The sequence below is a fragment of the Bombyx mori genome, chromosome 24 (assembly GCF_030269925.1).
Source record: "Bombyx mori chromosome 24, ASM3026992v2".
NCBI classification, from domain to species: domain Eukaryota; kingdom Metazoa; phylum Arthropoda; class Insecta; order Lepidoptera; family Bombycidae; genus Bombyx; species Bombyx mori.
In genome coordinates this window covers 2,502,157-2,524,860 of record NC_085130.1, presented here as the reverse complement: position 1 = coordinate 2,524,860, position 22,704 = coordinate 2,502,157, and the positions used below count along the sequence as shown (strand labels likewise).

The 22,704-nt window shown below is 37.9% G+C and overlaps 1 protein-coding gene across 6 annotated transcripts in view; it reads left to right on the top strand.

The window, feature by feature from the left end:
* Positions 1-22,704, top strand: part of LOC101746092 (pleckstrin homology-like domain family B member 1) — a 120,909-nt gene that overhangs the window by 45,135 nt on the left and 53,070 nt on the right. For 2 of the 6 annotated variants that reach the window (XM_062675596.1, XM_021346370.3), the window contains exons 3-6: positions 14,764-14,846; positions 15,776-15,949; positions 16,908-17,051; positions 17,784-18,421. In XM_062675596.1, the coding sequence (XP_062531580.1) occupies positions 14,764-14,846; positions 15,776-15,949; positions 16,908-17,051; positions 17,784-18,421 (1,039 nt within the window). Of the gene's footprint in view, positions 1-14,763; positions 14,847-15,775; positions 15,950-16,907; positions 17,052-17,783; positions 18,422-21,156; positions 21,350-22,704 lie in introns of those variants that run through there. The other 4 variants (XM_062675597.1, XM_062675599.1, XM_038019855.2 and 1 more) reach the window with 4 other exon arrangements.

Genomic DNA, 22,704 nt, shown 5'->3' with positions numbered 1-22,704 from the left:
ATCGTTAAATATGTGCCGCGACAAATAAAAGGTTGAGAATCACTGATCTACCTGCTTATTCTATGTTGAAACGGCAACCGTATCTAAATCGTAGTTCAGTTTAGCTGTGTGTGTGTATGTGTGTGTTTCTCGCCGTTTTTAGATTTTATTTTGCATACCTAATTTTGTAATCCAGCAAGACTTGATATGTTTTATTTGTATTGAAATCTTTTGCACTTTCCCGGGTTTTATCGTTGCGAAATTATACGAGAGTGATTGCAAACGCTGGCAGTTATTAAAAGATGTGAAGATGATATCCTAAATTTATTAAACATTTTTTGGCGTTTATCAGAGCCCTTAGGAATCGCAGCGTGATTTTTTTCCGTACCTAATCGCTGGTAGCCTAAGAGTATATTTAATTTTCAATTACGCCGGACGCGTAGGTGAACTCACGGGCTCAATCTGAGAGAATTTGCGAATACTAGCCCTAACACGAGCAGTGCTTCGCTGAATCTACCACCGGATCGGAATCGCGACCCACTGAGAAGATCCGGCGAGAAACTTAGTGGGCTTCGTCACCATATCCAAAGATGAGGTCTAAAGCTCAATTGTGTTATAAAAATGTATTATTATACGGTAAACGAAACGCGAATTCATATGACACGGAAAAACAAGAAAGGTCTTCTTCTTCTTACTTGAACGATCTAGATAATATATATTGTATGGATGGATTATATTAAAATTTTTTGGTAATTTTAATTAAAAATAGTGTAAGAAAAAATGATTTTATTGTAAAAAAGCGTTAAAATTTAGTTGGATATTCTATAAAAGCGTATTTAAGCGTAATTAAGGTCGTAATTCTATCGTTGAGCGAACACTAACGTTTATAATAATTTAGGCAATTACAATTTAGAATGAGAAAAAAATTTTGGAACGTCGAAATCATGTCCGTTAATAATATTTAGCTTAACATCGACCGCGCCACGAGCCGTGGTCGATAAATTTCAATTTATTCACGTTTAATGTCGTTCGTCCATGATTTTAAATCATGTCCAATTGTATAGATGGATCACAATTCCTCGTTGCGCCGCTTAAATGTTTCAAACAAAATTAAATACATTATGCGGGTATTTTAACATTTTGTTCAGTCACGACTTTCCTGCGAGCTGCCTGAGTGTGTTTGAGAACATTTTTAATACGCTTTTATTAGCTTCAGACGTATATATGTTTGTAACGGAATCTTTGAACATGATTTTGACCCCCTTCAAAACGTCGGATTAACCCGAAATTTGGTATACTTATTAAGGACCGATGTCCGTCCATTCAATATTTAAAAAAAAATAGTTTAAAAAACTAACAAAATATGCTTTTATAGGAAATCCAACTAAATAATAGAATATTTTTTTTAATAAATTTGAATTAAAAGTTGTGTAAGAAAAAATGATTTTATTGTAAAGAAAAGCGTTGGGTGCATGGTATCAGTAGTTATAAATATTTTATGAACAGATATGAGTAGAAGGGTTATTTTGGTAATATCCTGAAAAGCACCCCACGCTTTTTTACAATAAAATCATTTTTTCTTACACTATTTTTAATTCAACTTTATTAAAAGGTCTTAAGCATGCATTGTTGATAATGCAGTCAGCAACATGCTGTACAACTATACTTAGACGATGTTAAACATGTTGATACCTATGACCGTGTTAGATGACCTGTTTTTATCTCAACGGCGTCCGTTATTTCATTGTTTACAGTCCGACTATCGATGAGTCAAGCGTAGACATGCTAATGTGGCCGTATTTTCGTTCGCACGCTTCATGCATTCGTGTCTATTCAACTGAATTGTATACAATGTATTATATTTCATTGCGGTATCATTGTAGATAAACGGGAGTGTGATTGTCGCTAGGTAGGTTACGGTTTTCGAGATATAAATAGCATGAATTGCTGTCTGGAAAACTGTCTGCCTTACAATATAGAAGCTCATAATAGTTAGAAAGAACCTATATTATTATTCTCAATAATATTTCACCTGTCAATGAAACCGCTAAAGAAACAAAGTTTATTTATGACCAACTATTTTCACATCAATCACAGTGCATCATCCATCCGTTTGTAACTTACTGTTAAAACAAAAACAATAATAATAACCCATGTAGGAATCGAATCCTCGACCCCCGGCGCAACAGTCAGGGGCTCTAACCGCTGTACCACCTAGTCAGTCATGTTATTATCTAATATATAAAATTCTCGTGTCACAATGTTCGTTCCCATACTCCTCCGAAACCGCTTGACCGATTCTCATGAAATTTTTTATGCATATTCAGTAAGCCTGAAAATCGGCTACTATATATTTTTCATACCCTTAAGTGATAAGAGTTGTCCACCCCTAAGATTTATTTTAAATTTTTTGGTCAATTTTTTTTTTGTTATAATGAGACATAATGTGGTTGAATGAGGTATTGTTATTTTTATATTCCTTCATCGTTCACAGCGCTACATGCCTCTTTCACTCATCTACCACATCCTTACACACTTACAATAAGTTCGTTTTTTTTTTCTACACTAGAAATTCCCTAGAAATGGCAAAACAACGTTTGCCGGGTCAGCTAGTTCTTATATAGAATTTCGTGTACAACCAAGGAAAGGCCAAAAAAGTGTTTTTTATTCTACTGTCTAAAACGATGTCTATTTTATTTGATAGTCGAACGTTAACGGCCTGTCTGTCGTGTTTACCGTCCTAGTACCAGTCTGAGTCATACGCCACATGCGAATGTCTGACGGATGACTAGGATTGAGCAAAGAATTCCAGTGCGAAATGAAAATAATAAGTAAATAAGTCAATGTTGCCTTGAAATCTAGTCGAGCTCATGCAAGGTTCATTCAAGGTTGTCAAGTCAAGTTGCTTCGTTAGGTTTGAGCCCCGTGAGCTCACCTACTTGTTAGGGTTACGCTGACATAGCCTCTCAAGGCTATCATTTTCATCATCATAATCGGTTGCTCTTGGCAGAGCCGTCGTGGTCACGTGGAATTCTTGCTTATTAAAGCCTTGACAGATGATTTCCATAGTTTGCGAACCGAGGACCGGCGCACATACTCGTTAAGTGGGGTTTCAGTAAGGTCTTTCACCTGATCAGTCCAGTGCATGGGGATTCGTCCACGAGATCTTTTACCATTGACCCTACCCTGAACAACAAGTTTTTCGATAGACTCTGCTGGCCGTCGCGATACGTGTCCAAAATATCGAAGAATCCTGGATTGCACTGTTGACGACAACCTTTAGTATCTTATCTTAAGTAGAAAAAAAAAAATGTGATACTTATGAAATTTCAAGGTTCACTTTTATTTTATACGGCGCTTTTCCTTGTACCGATTTAAACTTGCGGGTTTTGAACCAGGTCATAGTCGCATCACATCGAATGAACACACCGGGCTTCTTATCCTCTAGGCCACGGACTCTGACTTACATATGTTATAATCCACGTAACCAGAGATTGTGTGGCCCAGATTTATAACTTTTAATAGAAGATACCTAAGTCCTATAAAGCTGAATGTCACGTGGTCCGTGCCACCCATGATCGAACACAGTGGAAGAACGTCACATATGGTCGCGATCCTCAGCAGCGAGGGAACGATATAGAAGAAGATAAGGCTGAATTTGGAAATCTGGTTCGAAGAAACGTCTGCTCTCTATCAAGCTACAGCCGGTAACTCATAACGTTACGAGGGAACTTTTCCTCCCCCTTACCACCTGGTTCTAGAATGATCATAATCTATATATTAATACGTGAAGCAAAAACTTTGTATCCCTTTTTAAGAAAATTGCGCGGACGGAGGAGTATGAAATTTTCAATACTTTAGAGAATATAGAGAAGAAGTGCACAATGCTAATATTTTTTTCAAATAAAGCATATAAGATACATTAAATCAATAAAGAAAACATTACACACACTACATACCATGTATTTGACGCACACACGCATGCATACTATTTATTGTCAAACTTTTGTTCTTGACGTCTGTGATCAAATTGAGAATAGATTAAATATTGTTTGTCTGTATTAATATTTTTTTATAGTGTAGCCTTGGCGAAATTTGTGATTATAGAAGTATAAAATACAATCATAATAGTGTACAAACTTACAATTCTAATTAATTATAGTCGAATTTCGACTACTGCGGGACCTCTAGTTAAGGTTTATAAGGTGTTACTGAAGTCTTTGAGCGACGATGCTAAAAAGCGCTCTAGTTGCCAATGTCACTGTCGAACACATTATGTAGATATAATATTTCACTGCTTGACTGCGCACCTCAAATGTATAAACGTCGTAACCTCGAACGGTAATCGATCCCACGTACTGGATTACAACAATCTCGCACCCGGCTATCGTCTTACCGTACCAAGCGAATGTTACTCAATACCCGTATACTGACATCAGCGGTGTGTAGAGCATTTGAATGTATCACGAATGTAAATCAGTAAATATGGAGGGTAAGGTTGTTTTTTTTCCTACCTATTCTAGTGATCTCAAGGGGCCATAGATGCATCGAAGAGTAGGTGAGCTCAAAAGGTTCTGACTTGAGGACGTTGCTAATACTAGAACTTGCAAGAGCAGTGCTTCGCAGAATCTACCACCGGATCGGAAACGCGACCCACTGTGAAAATCCGGCGAGAAACTCAGTGGGCTGTGTCTGTGGGTTAATTTACTCGCCGAACCCTTACTTAAGCCCCTACTTAAAAGCACTGGTAGTGGATCGAGAAGATCTGAAATGACGTGTAGGTAGGTAAGGAGCACCATCTTGTATAGGGGACAAGTTCAAAAAGTAAACAGTCATTTATTTTTGGAAAAATCACCGAAATAGCGCTAGTGTAGGTAGTGGAATTGATATAAATATAGCAGTTTGGAACAGAATTAATTGTGCTGGATTTAAGTAAAGTGTGGTAGTTTATGGCGCTGTTTTTAAAATCTTTCCACTTGCTACTAAAGCGCCAACCTAATTGGCTCCTTTTCAGCGGACACTTTTGACTACACTGAGATGGTACCTTTTTACGCTATCTGCAATGGATACATCGCATTAATATTTTTGAGCGTAATTGAGAGCGCATCGATATAGTCCCGTCCCGTTCCTCTCTTATATCAATGTCATTATAAAGTCGAGTTTGAATCGTGCGCATCAAAATTGTGCGATCGCGAAAAATAGTACTGAATATTGAGTGCAACTAATTAATTACTTAAAAAACTGAAAGTGTTCATCAAGATAAAAAGAAGGAAGACAGGAGTGGCCACTCCAGGAAGATAGTGCTACAAGATATTATTATAACTACAAAGACACAGACCTTCGGTGAGTTCCTAACAAATTACCAAGTATCATATCGATTGCGCTCTAAATTTAAATCTAAAGCTAAAGAACCAAGCCCAAACAGTACTCCTTAGTTCTACCCTCCATGTCATATGTAATAAAATCGCGAAATCGCATACGGCCGATGAGCTTGTTGACGCGATATATTTTTTTCGGTATGAAGAATAAGCGGTGGCCCTTAGATGTTTCCAGCTCCGTCAGAAGTGGCGGGATTTCCTAACAGCTGCCCGAGTGCCTCCGAAAGAACCGGTCAGCTGCCTTGCGAGAGCATCTACCTATCTGGCGAATTATTAAGTGTGTAATTATTAAACATGCAGTGTTTTAGATATCCGAGTAATGGTGTGCCATAAGTCGAGCAGTAATGTAGTGTCGTGAAGCAGTAATGCGTTTCGGTTTGAAGGGTGGGGCAGCCGTTGTAACTATACTGAGACCTTAAAACTTATATTTCAAGGTGGATGGCGCATTTTCGCTGCAGATTTCTATGGGCTCTAGTAACCACTCAACACCGGGTGGTCTGTGAGCTCGTCCATCCATATAAGCAATAAATAAAAAGTCAACATGGACGTGATTTCAAATACGTTTTTTAGGTTGTTTTATACAAGCAGGCGGTTCATTCGGTGTTAAGTGGTTACCGCAGTCCATAAACAATTGCCGCTTATTATATATATCTCAGAGCAAAAATCGCTTTTAAAGAATACGTATTACCGTTTAATTTTCTTTATCTTAATCTTGAAGCTATGACTTTTTATAAGCATTATAAGCATTTTATACAGACATGTTAACCATCTGGTGTTAAGTGTTCATTGTCGCTCTTGAACGCTGTCAATACTAATATCACAGCCAAGCCCTGCCTTCTGAGAAGCACTCTGTTTTAAACTTCGTTTATTTACGAGTATTATGTGTGTGTGTGTGTGTGTGTGTGTATGTTTGTGACATCCAGACCAATTATTATACAATTTGAAAAATTGGAAATTATGAACCTTATATCGCCAACTTTAAGTAACATATTCCCATTTCGAGGTAATATTAAAAATAAAAACGTCTCAAGTAAATCTATGAGACACATGTGGCTCGTGTATTGAATTTATGTTGTTTTAATTTTACTATTCCGAGCGCGTGGTTTCGTTCATTCAAATTTAGTAAACAAATAAGAATATGTAGTATTTATAACTACCAAACTTTTACATGTAAAATTATAAAACGGACTTTCTTTGAATATAGCTTACATCATATACATACTATTGGTGATATTTATTTTTTTACCTCAACCGAGGGGTGAAAGGCAGTTTGGTTTAAGAGATATTTTTGCAAGTTTTACAGGAGAGCCATTTAAAGTTTAAAATTTGGAAAAAACTTATCTTAATGACAAAAAAATACTTCTTTAGCTATTTCAATGGAGTAAACATAACAATACCAAATAAAACTTTAATTAAGTACTTATTTATTTATTTATTTATTTAAGGATTACCGACAGGGTTTACTGTAAGACATAAAATAAAATTGACATGTATAGAGCAATTGATAACTGCAACTCTAATTATAGGCAATCACAGCATGCATTACATTAACATATTAATAGAGATTTAACAAATATAATAATAATAATAAAAAATTAAAAACAGAAAGACAACAAGGACAGTAATACCCGAGTACTCAGACCAAGGCCGAGGCTGAGGTTCAACAACAACTTTTTATAATTTTGTTCTTAAATATTGGAAGGGAATCGCCAAATATGATAATATTTAATAATAATACAAAGCTAAATGTCGAGTATTAAACCAAATGTCACTTATACCAAACTTTTACTGGTGGTAGGACCGCTTGTGAGTCCGCACGGGTAGGTACCACCGCCCTGCCTATTTCTGCCGTGAAGTAGTAATGCGTTTCGGTGTGAAGGGTGGGGCAGCCGTTGTAACTAATCTTGAGATCTTAGAACTTATATCTCAAGGTGGGTGGTGCAGTTATGTTATAGATGTATGTGTAGTCTATGGGCTCTAGTAACCACTTAACACCAGGTGGGTTGTGAGCTCGTCCACCTATCTGAGCAATAAAAAAAGAAAAAAATAGCCTTTCACTTCTCGATATTTTATTCATTAATCTCATCCCAAGAATGGGCTATGTGTGTAAAAAGACACCTGTGTGCTTAGTGCGAGTTTTTTAACGTTCTCGATAGCGTAAAAGTTAGCTTAAATCTGTATGGAATCGTTTGCGTACGTTTGCCGCTAGGGGCGCTGTTAGAACTGCACCCAAAATTGGGTTAACTTTTACGCTATCGAGAACGTTAAGAAACTCGCACTAAGCACACTGAGCTGTTTACTATTTTTTTTATTGCCTTTTGTAGGCAGCAGAGCGTACGGCCCACATGATGGTAAGTGGTTACCTTCGCCCATGGACTTCAGCAATGCCAGGAGCAGAGCCAAGCCGCTGCCTACCGCTTAATACTCTCCACAAGCCTCGTTTGAAGAAGGACATGTCATAGCGCTCGGGAAACACCGGTAGTTTTCCAATTACAGCACAAGAGCGCATTACGCGGCATAATGCTCAACTAAGCTTGTATTACCTGTATTAATTTTCCAATTACAGAGCATAATGCGACTCAGTGACGCACAATGCCGAATTATGCTGAAGCTTAGTTGAGCATTATGCCGCATAATGCGCTCTTGTGCTGTAATTGGAAAACTACCACCGTGTACACCAAGTACTACGTTAAATGATACTTTGAAATCGCCTGTTGATGTGTATGTCGAGATTCAAGTGGATGATATGAAGCAGTTGTACACGAAGCCGGCGATTTAAGAGACTAAGGGGTCGAACACGGTTCCCGTCTTAGTCTGACATGTCCGCCATCTGGGCTATGTCGATTAACAGATTTAACATAAGCTGGTTCGTCTTTGTTTTTTTGTACCTATACTAGTATGCCATACTGGTAATATTTGAAATAATAGCTGTCAACCAGTTTAATTTGTGATAAAGTAGATTTTTGAAATTGGTATCTAATTGGTCTCTCTTTCTCTCTCTCTCTCCCCTAGAGTAACCTCGAGGGACTATACTAGGTTCGTCTAACGCGTAGTTCAGTTGTTAAATTCACCGCTGTTTAACTTTACACTTCCATGTAATAAACTAGAGAACACCCAAGGGACTTGTCAGATGTGTGAAGGATATCCTATTTAGCAATGGCTGGTAAGGGAGCCCATAGACGTCTACAAAGTAAATGCCGCCACCTACCTTGAGATATAAGTTCTAAGGTCTCAGTATAGTTACAACGGCTGCTCCGCCCTTCACACCGAAACGCATTACTGCTTCACGGCAGAAATAGGCAGGGCGGTGGTACCGCGAGAGTTTGCCCCACGGCTCAGTTTGCGAACTATAAAGAACCAGCTGTCAAGGCTTTAATAAACAAGGCTTCCACATGACTACGACTGCTCCGTTCTGAGATGATACTACCAACCCATTATAAGCATTTAAAATTAGGCATTGGTCACGACCCTCAATAATGAGGAAACGACAGAGAAGAAGAAGAAAATTAGGCAACGAAGTTCTTTAGTGCAAAGCACCACCTATTTTGAAGTCGGCTCAGTTTTATTTGTATAAATAATACATCATTTGTGAACTCGTCGTGCGCTGATGAAAGGAGAAATAAATAAACGTAACTCACATATCCTCGTGGTGCTAATGTGTTTACAAAAGAAACGAAAAACTATCCGTAGGGTGACCATGAATTTCGTTTTTGATGAAACTGCGTAATCCATACGAGGGAGAGAGAGAGGGAGAGGGAGAGAGAGATATATGACTTCTTCTCTGATGCACTTCCTTGGTAAATGGGGATTACAGGGAAGTGGTAGTAGGTGCTGATGGAGGGTGGGTCGAGTACCTTTGTGTCCTATAAATATCCTTTGCACAACGGTTTTGTCATCTACTATCACGCATGATTTCACGCAAACAGTAAATTTTAAAGAGGTCATCGACCTATCCCTGAGATAATTCTATGAAACGTTGCCATGCCGTGAAATTTGTTTTCAAATAAGATATCTTTTACACCTTTATGCACGTAGTGGTGTTAAATTTATCTTATATTTCGTTATTTAAATTCGAAAATACCATTGTTTTAAGAAAACAATGATTTTGGGAGACATGTTTCATTAAAACAATTAGGTATGTAAAAACCTCGTATAGCAAATGCCTAGATCAAAGATACTGGCTCCAGCCGGGAATCGAATAAGCAGTTGTTCATGTAAATTACATTTTCATTTTCACCAATACACCACCCCGTATAACACTTTTAGTGTATTGACAAGCAATAAATCTAACCTTTTTTTTTATAAACCAAAATACAGGGTGTAGGCGGAGTGTTCTCTAAACATAACTGAACTGATACACTGCTTTAACATATATACGTTCTATTGCTAATAGCATGGAAAAAATTGTCTTGAAAATACTCTCGTGCCACCTTGTGTATGTTTATAATACTGCATCAAAAACCTTCACAAGAGTACCAACAGCAATTAAGTTTCAGATTATTTTTTTATGATTGAGGCATTACTGGTGACCCGGAGGCCTTTCCAGTTTCACAAGGACAGGTGGGCGAGCAAGAGCTCAGTCAGGAAGGCCATTTCCACTACCACTGTTCAAGGTTGGTCACCGTCCTGGTCGAACCCGTCGCTTGCGACGAAGGGCTCGACACAGCCCACTGAGTTTCTCGCCGGATCTTCTCAGTGGGTTGTGTTTCCGATCTGGTGGTAGATTCTGCGAAGCACTGCTCTTGCTAGCACCAGTGCTGGTAGCACTCCCGGTTTGAGCCCCGTGAGCTCACCTACACGCCAAGGAGAACCTGAAATAGCCTCTCAAGGCTGATAGCCTTATAGAATAGGTAGGAAAAATAAAACGACTGTGCGTCTGGAGTTTACTGGGACTTGAAGTTTCATCACAATCGGGTGAATAGTTTAGGAACGTCTAGTGGCCAAACATTATTCCTTCTAAATCCACAGTCGATCTATTAACATGGCGACCGTACACGATTCGCTGCAAATAGAACAAAAAGCACGTTAGGAATGTTCCTAAAATAGACTTGGTCCCTTGCAATGACCTAAGTCGCTGACATCAACTAGGAGAGGTCGCGGGTTAAATGCACTTACACGTCGTCTGTATGCATGCATTCCTTATGTAGGGAGTTTTTTTATTGCTAGGACGGTCGGACGAGCTCACGATCCATCTGATATTAAGTGGTTAGATATCAACAACGCAAATGCCGTCCACTTTGAGACATGAGTTCTAAGTCTTAGTTTTATAGTAAATTAGTACCATAAGTATGGAGAAGTCTTCGTGGCTTAAAAAATAAGACGTTCGTTGTATTCGTATCTAGCGATGCAACGGTGTTCGAATTCCGCAGGCGGGTACCAATCTTTCTAATGAAATACGTACCCAACAATTGTTCACGATTTACTTCCACGGTGAAGGAATAACATCGTGTAATGAAAATCAATCCCGCAAAATTATAATTTGCGTAATTACTGGTGGTAGGACCTCTTGTGAGTCCGCACGAGTAGGTACCACCGCCCTACTTATTTCTGCCGTGAAGCAGTAATGCCGTAACTATACTGAGAGATTAGAGCTCATATCTCAAGGTGGGTGGCGGCATTTGCGTTGTAAATTTCAGATCAGATCAGAACTCAAATATAATATAATACCGATTTCGGTTGAGCGGAATCGTAATGTTACGGCTCTGTTTTAAATGTTTTCAAAATTATTTCCTTACATTATTAGTGAAATTACTTTTCGTTATCATGTTGTTTTGTCGTATAGGACCATTGTGCACCAACTCAGCACATTTCTCTTGATTAAGTCGTGCGCACATGGCTTATGTTGCAAGCCAGATTTTGTTTCTTTTTACTTGTTGTTATTTTTTATGTATCTTCTTAGCTTGTGATGTGTATTATGTGCCTAATAAATAAAATGATCTGTTGTAATTTCATTCATTTGATTATTTTTTATTGCCCTTGTAGGTAGACGAGGACGATACGGCCCACCCGATGGTGAGTAGTTACCGTCGCCCATGGACTTCAGCAATGCCAGGGGCAGAGCCAAGCCGCTGCCTACCGAAGAATTGAACTTGAATGAATACTTTCTTGATGATTTCTAATGATGACTTGATGATTTCTGATGATTTCTAAGTTCATATGAGCTGGTTAAATATTTTCACTTGGTATCCGAGCCTTGCGTGCACTAACAATTTTATTCGATGCCCAACTGGCGGTCCGGCTCAGATGCCCGCTTCGCTGATTTTTAATCGGGACCCAAACAGGTTTCCGACTTATCTACATTCACGTATAAGCTTTAGTGGTCGGTGAGCTCAACGAACCAGTCTCGCTTGTACCGGATCCCGTGAGGTCGGCCACCGATTCGGTGCAAACGAATCAGGTCTTCAAGACTATTGGTGATTATGTAGGAAAAGCTGCTGGACTATGTATCATCCGTGTCGATAATTAAATCGAAATTAGTTATTAAGGCATCGATCGATATATACCCAATGTTATCTGAAGACGATGCGAATATGCTTTTTTTGTATATTGCTTTAGTTGGGTGGACGAGCTCACAGCCAACCTGATGTTAAGTGGGTACTGGAGCCTATAGACATCTACAACGTAAATGCCGCCACCCGTTTTGAGATAATATATGAGTTTTAAGGTCTCAGTATAGTTACATACATATATAGTTATATATTGTGGGCAAATTATTAATGAGGCGACTAACAACTTATTAGGCGATTAACTACATGGTTCCAAAAAAAATCATTTGGTAGTGGTTAAATATTTTAGCAACAATTATATTATAATGAGCTACAAAACACAAGATCTATAATAACTAAATAACGGCTGCCACTATAAGATAGTAAATATATTAAACAGGAAAAATGAAATAATATGTGAGGTATTAAAAATAATGACTTGGCAGCTAATATTAACAGTGGGATATCAAATATTGTATGGTAGTAACTATTGGCTTCCATATAAAAATACACCTTCGGGCAGTAATTTCAAGCAGCTATAAAAATTAAAACGGGTCCCAATTTTAAGTATTAGGATATGAGAATTTTTGTTGTAGAATTGTAAAGTATTGAAAAAATCGTATTTATTTAATTATAATAAATTGTTGTTGTTGTTGATTGTAATAAAAAAGTATATTTAGTACCTAATGAAGAAGTTAAGGCTACGGGCATGACATATGATGAATCATGACATACATTTGATGAGTTCAAAGAAAAAAACTTCGCATTTTGGAAAACCGAATTACCTAATGCAGGATGGAAGCAAGGCACATGCACGTGTCCTCAATTCTTTAAAATATACATCTGTAAACATATATTGGGTCTAGCCATACGGCTAAAACTAACCACTCCACCTTCAGAGGCAAAATTGATTCCGATTGGACTCAAAAGAAAACGTGGGCGCCCTACTAAATCAAAGCCTGCACTAATATTGCAATAGCTTTTTTATTAGTTGTAGTACTTTTTATCTACCTTGATATAGCTTCTTTCATTTATAATGTTTCATAAATAAATAAAGATAATTGTTCTACTTTTGTGCCTTTTACTGTTTACCTTTAAAAAAAATAATAGTATAGACCAATAATATTTTTTGCATGCCGCAATTTGCATTATTTAGACCTTATAAAATGTCGCAAAGAGTATGTTTTTTATAACTATGTGCATATTTTATTCTCATCTCAGTTAATTTTATAAAAAATCTCCTTGTATAATATATAAAGGCCTATTCTCTACTTTATATTCGCCGCCAAGTTGTCGCCTAACAACAAATTCAGTTGCTTCACCAAAAAATCACTGCCAGTTTAAATTTAAATAAAGCGAATATAGCGAATAGAATACAATATAAAGTTGCTACTTTATACTTAAAATGCTATTTTACTGTAGCTGCCTAACCCATTATTTTTGCTACCCGTTTTAATTATTTTTAAAATCCTAAACGATATTAGTTTGTCGCCGCGTTAAATACATGCCTATATTGTGTACTATGGTTATACAGTCAAACCTGGATAAGTGAGAACTGGATAAGTGAGAAAACTCTATAAGTGAGAGTAATAGCCAGGACCCGTCATTTTTAGCTCCTAAAACCTGTATTAGCGAGAAACAGAAACCTCTGTTAGAGAGAGTCGTTTTTGCCTCATGGACCTCCGTGAGTGAGACTGCTACTTATCTATACCTCTATAAGCGACAGTCGAGCTTTATTTATTTATATTATTTAGGAGGAACAAATGACAAAACAAATTCCAAATTAAATCTGCTATTTTATGACCCATTCTTAACTTTCGTGGAACTTCTTAACATTGTTTTTGTATTAATTTCTCGTCAATATTGAACCTATTCTATTTCGTGGAACTAAATAACGTTATTATTTATTCGATTTCTTTTCGAATGGACACGTGTCCCTGTGTACCGTCCTCTTTGTCGGACTTACTCAGTTTATCGTTAATCAATTGCGAAGGAAAGTTCTGTTCTGCATCATGTTAAAACGGAAAATCAAAGTACTGCCATTAAGTGATAAACTTAAAATAGTGAATGTGTTTGAATCCGGGAAATCGCGAAATTAAATTCAGAGGTTGCATTAGCGAGAAACTCGGGTTAGTGAGAAACCTCTATAAGCGAGAATGAGATTGTGCTCCCTTGAACTCTCGCTTATCCAGGTTTGACTGTATATACATACAGCTGTTTATGTATACTAGTGGTACCGCAATAGTCAAAATTCGACTATAATAATTTAAATTGTAAATTTGAACATTATTAAGGTTCTATTGTCAAAAACTATTATACTTACTTCTATAATCATAGATTTCGCCAAGACTACCTACGCTATAGACAAATAATATTAAAGATAAACAATATTAAACTATTCTTAATTTGATCACAGACTGTATGCAATAACAAAAGTTTGAATATAAAACAAAGATTATATATTATATAGGTATGTGTGTGTGTGTGTGTTGTCAAATACACGGTAGTGTGTGTAATGTTTTTTTATTGATTTTATGTATTATAAATGCACAATTTACAAAAAATATTAGCATTCTGTACTCCTTCTCTATATCCTCTATAAGTGTAAGAACTTTCATAATCCTACGTCCGCGCAATTTTCGTAAAAAGGAGTACAAAGTTTTTGCTTCACGTATTAATTTATGTATATCCCGCAGACATGTACCATTTTTTTCCAAGGAAGTACACACTTTCATGATGACAGAATGATCCACTCCAGGCGTACCTTGAATAGTTGTTCAAGCTACCAGTCAATACGTAGTGTAAATAAAAATCGATGACGGAATATTAACAAATTGTAAACAATTATCCCCTAAAAAGAACCTCAATAAATAAAATTCACTCATTCTTCCATTTAAAAAAACCTTCGTTTTTTATTCCAGGGTAGCAACAAACACTCCTCATCTGGTGAGCCTCGGTACTGGAAGACTGAGCACAGCTGTCACTCTACATCCCATTAAGCAAGGTAAACATAAGAGACTTACTGGTGGTAGAACCTCTTGTGGGTCCGCACGGGTAGGTACCACAATCCTGCCTATTTCTGCCGTGAAGCAGTGATGCGTTTCTGTTTGAAGGGCGGGACAGCCGTTGTAACTATAGTGAGACCTTAGAACTTATATCTCAAGGTGGGTGGCGCATTTACGTTGTAGATCTCTATGGGCTCCAGTAACCACTTAACACCAGGTGGGCTGTGAGCTCGTTCACACATGTAAGCAATAAAAAAAAACATGTCCATGACTCTTAATAAAGTTAGGGGCTCGGAATGGTCATTTAAACTTACAAGTGTAGTGGCACTAGAACCTGGGTTTTTTTAAATTTTTTTATCGTGCAGAGGTATGCACGAGCCTACAGCCGTCTGGTGCTAAATGGTTACCGGAGCCAAATGCATCATCAACTACATGCCGCTAACCACTTTCAGACATGAGGTCTTGTGTATAGTAATTTGAAACTGGAAAGCATTGCGGCAGTATGGCGGTATCTAATTGTATACCTACTCTCAAAATACTACAAATAATGGGGCAATCTATAAACGCTGCGTGAAAACATCCTAAGTACGTGTTTGATCAGAAAAAAGAGCCAGCGGGATTCGAACACAGCCATAGTCCTTTCAAACATCTTCCATTCCTCCTTCAAACGAGGTTTGCGGAGAGAACTTAATGGTAGGCAGCGGCTTGGCTCTGCCGGCATGGCTGACGTCTATGATCGACGGTGACCACTTTCTATCAGGTGGGCCGTATGCTCGTCTGTCTACAAAGGCAATAAAAAAAAAAAAGTCGAATTGCTTGGTATCAGCGGGCGTCTTATCCTTTAGGCCATGACAACTTTGATAGAGCATCAAAATGGCTTGCGGTGGTCGGCGTCAAAAAGTTAAAAAGAATCTAACCCTGGTTCCAGGTCGCGTGACAATAGGTTCTGATCCGACATGCGACATTTACGTCATGGGGACAGGCGTGGCGAGCGTGCACTGTCGCGTGGAAAACTCTCACGGCGTGGTCACATTGTATCCAATCAGTGGAAGCACGCTACTGGATGGTCTACCCGTGGAGAAGCCTACGAGACTATCTCAGGGTCTGTAGTTCTTTTCTAGTAAGCATCTCTAGGCCATAGCTGATGAAATATCGGCCCCATAACCCAGAAGTGAAACCATCAAGAGTATCTTCGAAGGCTTAGATCATAGACAATCAAAGATTTTTAATGCACTTTTATTAGCTTCGTTTGCATACATTGTATGTAACGTGATTTTTGATCATGTTTTTTAATCACTGAAGGTCTAATTAAATAGAAACTCGTCCAAGAATCGATGATAATAGTATAATGATTATTAATATATGTAACTATACCTCAGAACCACACTGATACAAGTGAAAAATCCGTGTCTAATGACTTTGGAAATAATCAATTTCTGAAAAAGCCTGATACCAAATAAAGAGTCAGACTTTTTGTTTGTGATTTCAAAAATGTTGCTTAGCTAAACTGAGAATATGAAGTTCTTTAAAAAGTGGCATACAACAGCTTAGAGTTGTCCAGGCTATAAAATACCATGTCCTTGCGAAATCATACAAAGTAAATGCTATCAGTCTTCAAGGATTTGAAATAACGTCAGAAATATTCGGACATTTGATCTAAGTGTGTATTTTATGAATTTAATGTTCTGCTTATTTAGATACGATTTTCAAAGAAGATGTTAGTCATAATAGGTATTAGGTTACATTAATCTACATTGTTGTGGTTCAAATGATTGAATTAAGAACCGTGTAAATATGTGTATACAGGGTGTCCCAAAAAGAATGGATAAGGAATATGCAGGAAATTGTATGAGTAGCTAATGTATTTTTTTATAAAAGTTAATCTTAAATTAATTTAACTATTAATTTAAATCAGTTTAACTACTAAGAGGTGTTTCAGGACTATCCATTATTTCTGGGACACCCTGTATATGAGTTAATAGAGAATAGAGATCTTGTCTTTAAGATTCCTAGTAGGCGGGTCGTTTTTGTGGAAAAAAAGCATTATACAAAACTTTCAGGCAGCATGCTGACCATAGGCCGCTCAAACTACCTCAGATTCAATCACCCGGCTGAGGCGAAACTGATGAAATCCGTCCTGCCTTCGGGACATATTTCGATGCCCCCGATCCAATACCAGCCCAACGAGGAATGTATCACCACAGGTCAGTTAACTCGGTAGTTAGGTAGAGTTATTTCTTTGGTTGGAACTAAAACCATATGGCCAACTTCAAGAATCGTCGATGTTAAATAACTGTTACTTTCATAGCCAAGGTTAGTTAACAAAAACGTTTAAATTAGGATCATATCTGCGATACAACCCACGGTTATTGGAATTAAAACATTCCCGATCCTGCGGACAGAATGGAAAGCAGTCGACGTCGCCTAAAACACGTCATTTCGGATCCTCCTGATCCACTAACAGTGCTTTTAGGTACCTCAAGCACCGGTCATCGACGAGTAAATTAACCCGTAGACATAGCCCACTGAGTTTCTCGCCGCATCTTCTCAGTGGGTCGCGTTTCCGATCCAGTGGTAGATTCTGCGAAGCACGGCTCTTGCTAGGATTCGTGTTAGCAACATCGTCAGTTTAAAGTTACGTTGAAATAGCCTCTCAAGGCTATCAGCTTAGGTAGGAAAATAAAAAAATAAAAAAAGGAATTAAATAGCGGTAAAACGCGATTACGCTTTTCTGTAGCTGTCGCCAAATCTACAGAAAACAGACTTATTGAGACCTCTTGCGAATTTTAATGGTACTAAGGGAAATAGAATTCTTGCCAACAACAATGCTATCATGTTTCAGCCTAATATGGCCAAATGCAAAAAGCGACTGTAGGAGTAAATGTTTTTATATAGACCTAAGTTATTAACAAGGTCAACTACTGATCTGTCTACAGGCTATTGCACCACAGAGCAACGCTACCAGAACGTATACAAAGACGTCTCGCTGACGCAATTGGACCAAGAACTAGATTTAACACTCAAAGAACTATCGAAGAGAAAGCCCCCTGCAGTTCCCAAGAAGCTATTCAAGGACCAAGATGACTCGAACTCGGATCAAGAACGTTCCAAACCTTCGAACATCAAGAGCAAAGTATCAAAGTTCGAATACTACGCCAAACAGCAGAAAGTCGGACGCAGCCAGTTTTACACGTCAAACGAAAATGAGATCTCGCCAAAAGTGTTCAGCGCCAACTCGTTAACGGTCAACACGCCAGCCAAAGACGTCTTAGGCGACAAAATGTTGCCAAACTACATGAAGAAAGACGAGGCGACAGATAAGACGTACACGAATGTTGCCATCAGAAATAAAATGAAACTACACGAAACTGTTAAAGGCTTTGAGGACGGTTACCAGCAGAGCGATGGTTACGGGAAGATCAATGGTGAGATGGAGTTCAATGAGAGGTTCGGGAGCGTAGGGAAAGTTGTTTGTTTGTCGTCGCCGGCGTTCGATAGGAACCCGCAGTATTCTCCGGTGTACACAAACAATCACTACGACAGGAGCTTCGAAGCTGAAAACCGGAGAATTAAGGTAATTCTTGTTTTTTTTTGTTTAGATATGTGGACGAGCTCATAGCCCACCTGATATTAAGTGGTTACTGGAGCCCATAGACATCTACAACGTAAATGCGCCACCCACCTTGAGACACAAGCTCTAAGGTCTCAGTATAGTTACAACGGCTGTCCCGCCCTTCAAACTGAAACGCATTACTGCTTCACGGCTGAAATAGGCAGGGTGGTGGTACCTACCCGCGTGGACTCACAAGAGGTCCTACCACCAGTATAAAATAATCTTGTTTTTCCTTTGGGTTCTTTTGGTTTCTTTTAACTTGAGACATGAGTTCTGAGTCACCGTTTTTGTAGTACAACATCTGCCCCCAGCCTTCGAACCGAAACGCGTTATTGTCTTACAAACAGAAATGGGAAAGACGGTAGTACCTATCCGTGTAGACTCACAAAATGCCCTACCACCCGTAAAACTGCATATATGGCCTATAAATATTATATATACAGAAAATCTAAAAATATTCCATCAGGTTGGAGGATCCTACGTCTGTCTGGGCATATGATCAGTACAAGAACCCAAGACGGCGGTTAACTTTAGCTGATATTTTATTCCTTGAGCTCTTCAGTAGTAACAGCGATCTTATGACTTAGCTTATTCTGCGTCCTCACGGGTGGGTACCACCATCCTGTCCATTTCTGCCAAACTATCAGCTCCGATTTGAATAACCGCCAGCAATGCAACCGAAACTTCGATCTTATGCCTTTAAGTGGGTACCATTATTCATGTCTGTAGACAAAACCCATGGAGTACATTGTCTCCCAGCAGGTAACTCGAGGAAAGACCCAATTATGATGAGCCAGCAAAAAAAAAATATCAACTTAATTTGATTTTGTTTAATTTGAGTTAAATGATATAACAATTATATATTTAAAGTATATACCTCAAATTTATTTAAAGTATATACCTCAAAATTGACCTCAACGAACATTAATATAGATACTCTACGTTCTTATAAATATGATCTTCTATGGGTCTACTAGCGTATTCTTTTCGATTGATTTGTTTGGCAGGTTCATTAATTCTTCTAAATAGGTCAGTTAGGTCATTAGGTTATTTAAGTTCATCATCATTCTCCTGTCCTTCTCCCAGTCACCCGGTGTCGGCGCAACATGTTTTCTCCTTTCATACTCCTCTATCATATATCATTTCTTCGCTCACTCCCTTCTTACCCATATCGTCTTTCACGCAATCCATCTATTTCTTCTTAAGTCTACCTCTTCCTCTATATCTTTCCACATTCATAGCTAACACTCTTTCATTTCGTCTCATCACATGTCCATACCATCCCAAACGCGCACTTCTCAGCTTCTCTGTGACAGGTGCCACTTTCAGACTTCCTCTAACGTATTCATTCCGTATTCTATCCATTCTCGTTACTCCACACATCCATCGCAACATTCGCATCTCTGCTGCATGCAATCATTAGGTTAGTTCAGTTAAATTCATATTTAACTTTGATTTGGAAATCATATTTAACTTTTCGAGATGATACCGGCATCTCGTTTTTACCATCGCACCGCCCGCCACCGGAGTAGAGTTCATCCATACTACCTGGAGCCACTGCGGTCATCCACAGTGCGTTTCCAGAGATCTCTTTTGCCACGTATCATCCGGCTATGGAATGAGCTCCCCTCCACGGTGTTTCCCGAGCGCTATGACATGTCCTTCTTCAAACGAGGCTTTTGGAGAGTATTAAACGGTAGGCAGCGGCTTGGCTCTGCCCCTGGCATTGCTGAAGTCCATGGGCGACGGTAACCACTCACAATCAGGTGGGCCGTATGCTCGTCTGCCTACAAGGGCAAAAAAAAAAAAATGGACTAAAACCTCTATGGTTGTTCCACTCTATAACTTAATTTACCAGGTCAAAGCCGCCTTCTAATAGCAAAGAGACACGCAAAACGTAGTTCAAATAAAATACAAAAATACACGATAACGTTTGTTTATAAGTTAAAATAATCATATATAAAAAATAGAGTTTGCATTATCAAAGTACCCTCCTCCCCGCTGTCACGGGACCTTCAGTCGGCCTTGCGATGTACACAGTTTAGTTAATAACAGTAAGTCAACTATCAGCGTTTTTAAAGAGGTCACCCGCTTTTAAAACTGCAGTTCTCTTTTTTTTGGACAACAGGCGCACGGCGTTTTTATTTGCATAGATGGGTAGACGTGCTCACAGCCCACCTGGTGTTAAGTGGTTACCGGAGCCCATAGACATCTACAACGTAAATGCCGCCACCCACCTACCACCAATAATTTTGCGGGATTGATTTTTATTACACCATGCTATTCCTTCACCGTGAAAGTTAATCGTGAAGTAAGAATTAAGTACGTATTTCATTATATAAATTGGTACCCGCCTGCGGGATTCGAACACCGTTGCATCGCTACATACGAATGCAGCGGACGTCTTATCCATTAGGCCACGACGACTTCAACTTGATATTGATTCCCAGAGTTCGTTCTTGTAAGATATTTAACCCTGACGTGGCGTGATTGAGATCGAATACGCGTGTAGCACTAACGTATGCGACTTCTCATATTTCCCAAACTAATCAAACCTACCGAGAATCGTATAGACTGTGTGCACTTATCAAAAAATCCACGGTAATTCTCTTGTTTGATATGTAAAAGTAAACGGAAACAGCATTTATCTAATGATAATTATTTTACGTAAATGATAAATACTATTACTGCAGACATATTCTGCGTCAATTCACAATTTAGCAGTACTGTATGCGATCGCGTGGAGCGTCTCGAACTGAAAACTGTGTCACGAAATCGAATGTTTAAATAACTCATCAAATTCAATCGACCGTGGCTTCGCTTCTAATGTTCGGAAAGCTTCCATCGATTCTTGTAGTTTAAGGCTTATGTTTACGATCGATTTTTGTGGTAACGCCAATTACATTAACAGATCGGAGTTAACAGTAGTTGTAATCGATTAGTTATAGTATAATTCAGTGGATAATGGAAAACGAGTGTTGTAAAAGAGAATTTGTGTGTATGTGTGCCTAAAAGTGAATCATGTATGAATTTCCCTAAAAATTCCTAAAATTCAGGGATCGAAAAGAGCACATGTATATTATTGTTATTATAGATAACGAAAAAGTGAAGTTTTTTAATACGCTTTTTAATTAGCTTCAGACGTATGTATGTATGTTTGTAACGGAATCTTTGAACATGATTTTGACTCCCTTCAAAACGTCGGATTAACTCGAAATTTGGTATACTTATTAAGGACCGATGACAATTCAATATAAAAAAAAATTAAAAAAATTGGAATTCAATTAAAAAATTTAAAATAAATAGTGGTTTAAAAAAAACTAACAAAATACGCTTTTATATAAAATTCAACTAAAAATAGAAAATAAATTTTAATAAATTTGAATTAAAAATAGTGTAAGAAAAAATGAGTTTATTTTAAAAAAAGCGTGGAGTGCCCGGTGTAACTAGTTATAAATATTTTTTAAGAATAGATATGAGTACAAGGGTTATTTTGATAATATCCTTTTATTTTCTATTTTTCTATAAAATTTATTTTCTATTTTTTAGTTGGATTCTCTATGAAAGCGTATTTTGTTAGTTTTCTTAAACTATTATTTATTAATCAATCGAACAAGTGGCATTCGCTCGGTACTTGATAGATGATTGCTTTGAAAATTCCATCAGCTCATCTATCAGTGTTCTTCAAATTTTGGTTCGAACTAATTAACCGCGTCCAATATCATTATTCGTGGTGTTGTTTAAATCAAACTAGAGGTCCCGCAGTAGTCGAAATTCGACTATAATTAATTGGAATTGTAAGTTTGTACACTATTATGATTGTATTTTATACTTCTATAAACACAAATTTCGCCAAGGCTACACTATAAAAAATATTAACAAAGACAAACCATATTTAATCTATTCTCAATTTGACAACAGTCGTCAAGGACAAAAGTTTGACAATAAATAGTATGCATGCGTGTGTGCGCCAAAAATATGGTATGTAGTGTGTGTAATGTTTTCTTTCTTGATTTAATGTATCTTTTATGCATTATTTAAAAAAATATTAGCATTGTGCACTTCTTCTCTATATTCTCTATAAGAGTGGAAAATTTTATACTCCTCCGTCTGCGCAGTTTTCGTAAAAAGGGATACAAAAACTTTTTGCTCCACGTATTAATATATAGATGAAGTTGTGGCCTAAAAGATAATACGCCCGGCTTACTCCTGTCAAGAGTTGCGTCTATATCTTGAAATCTAGT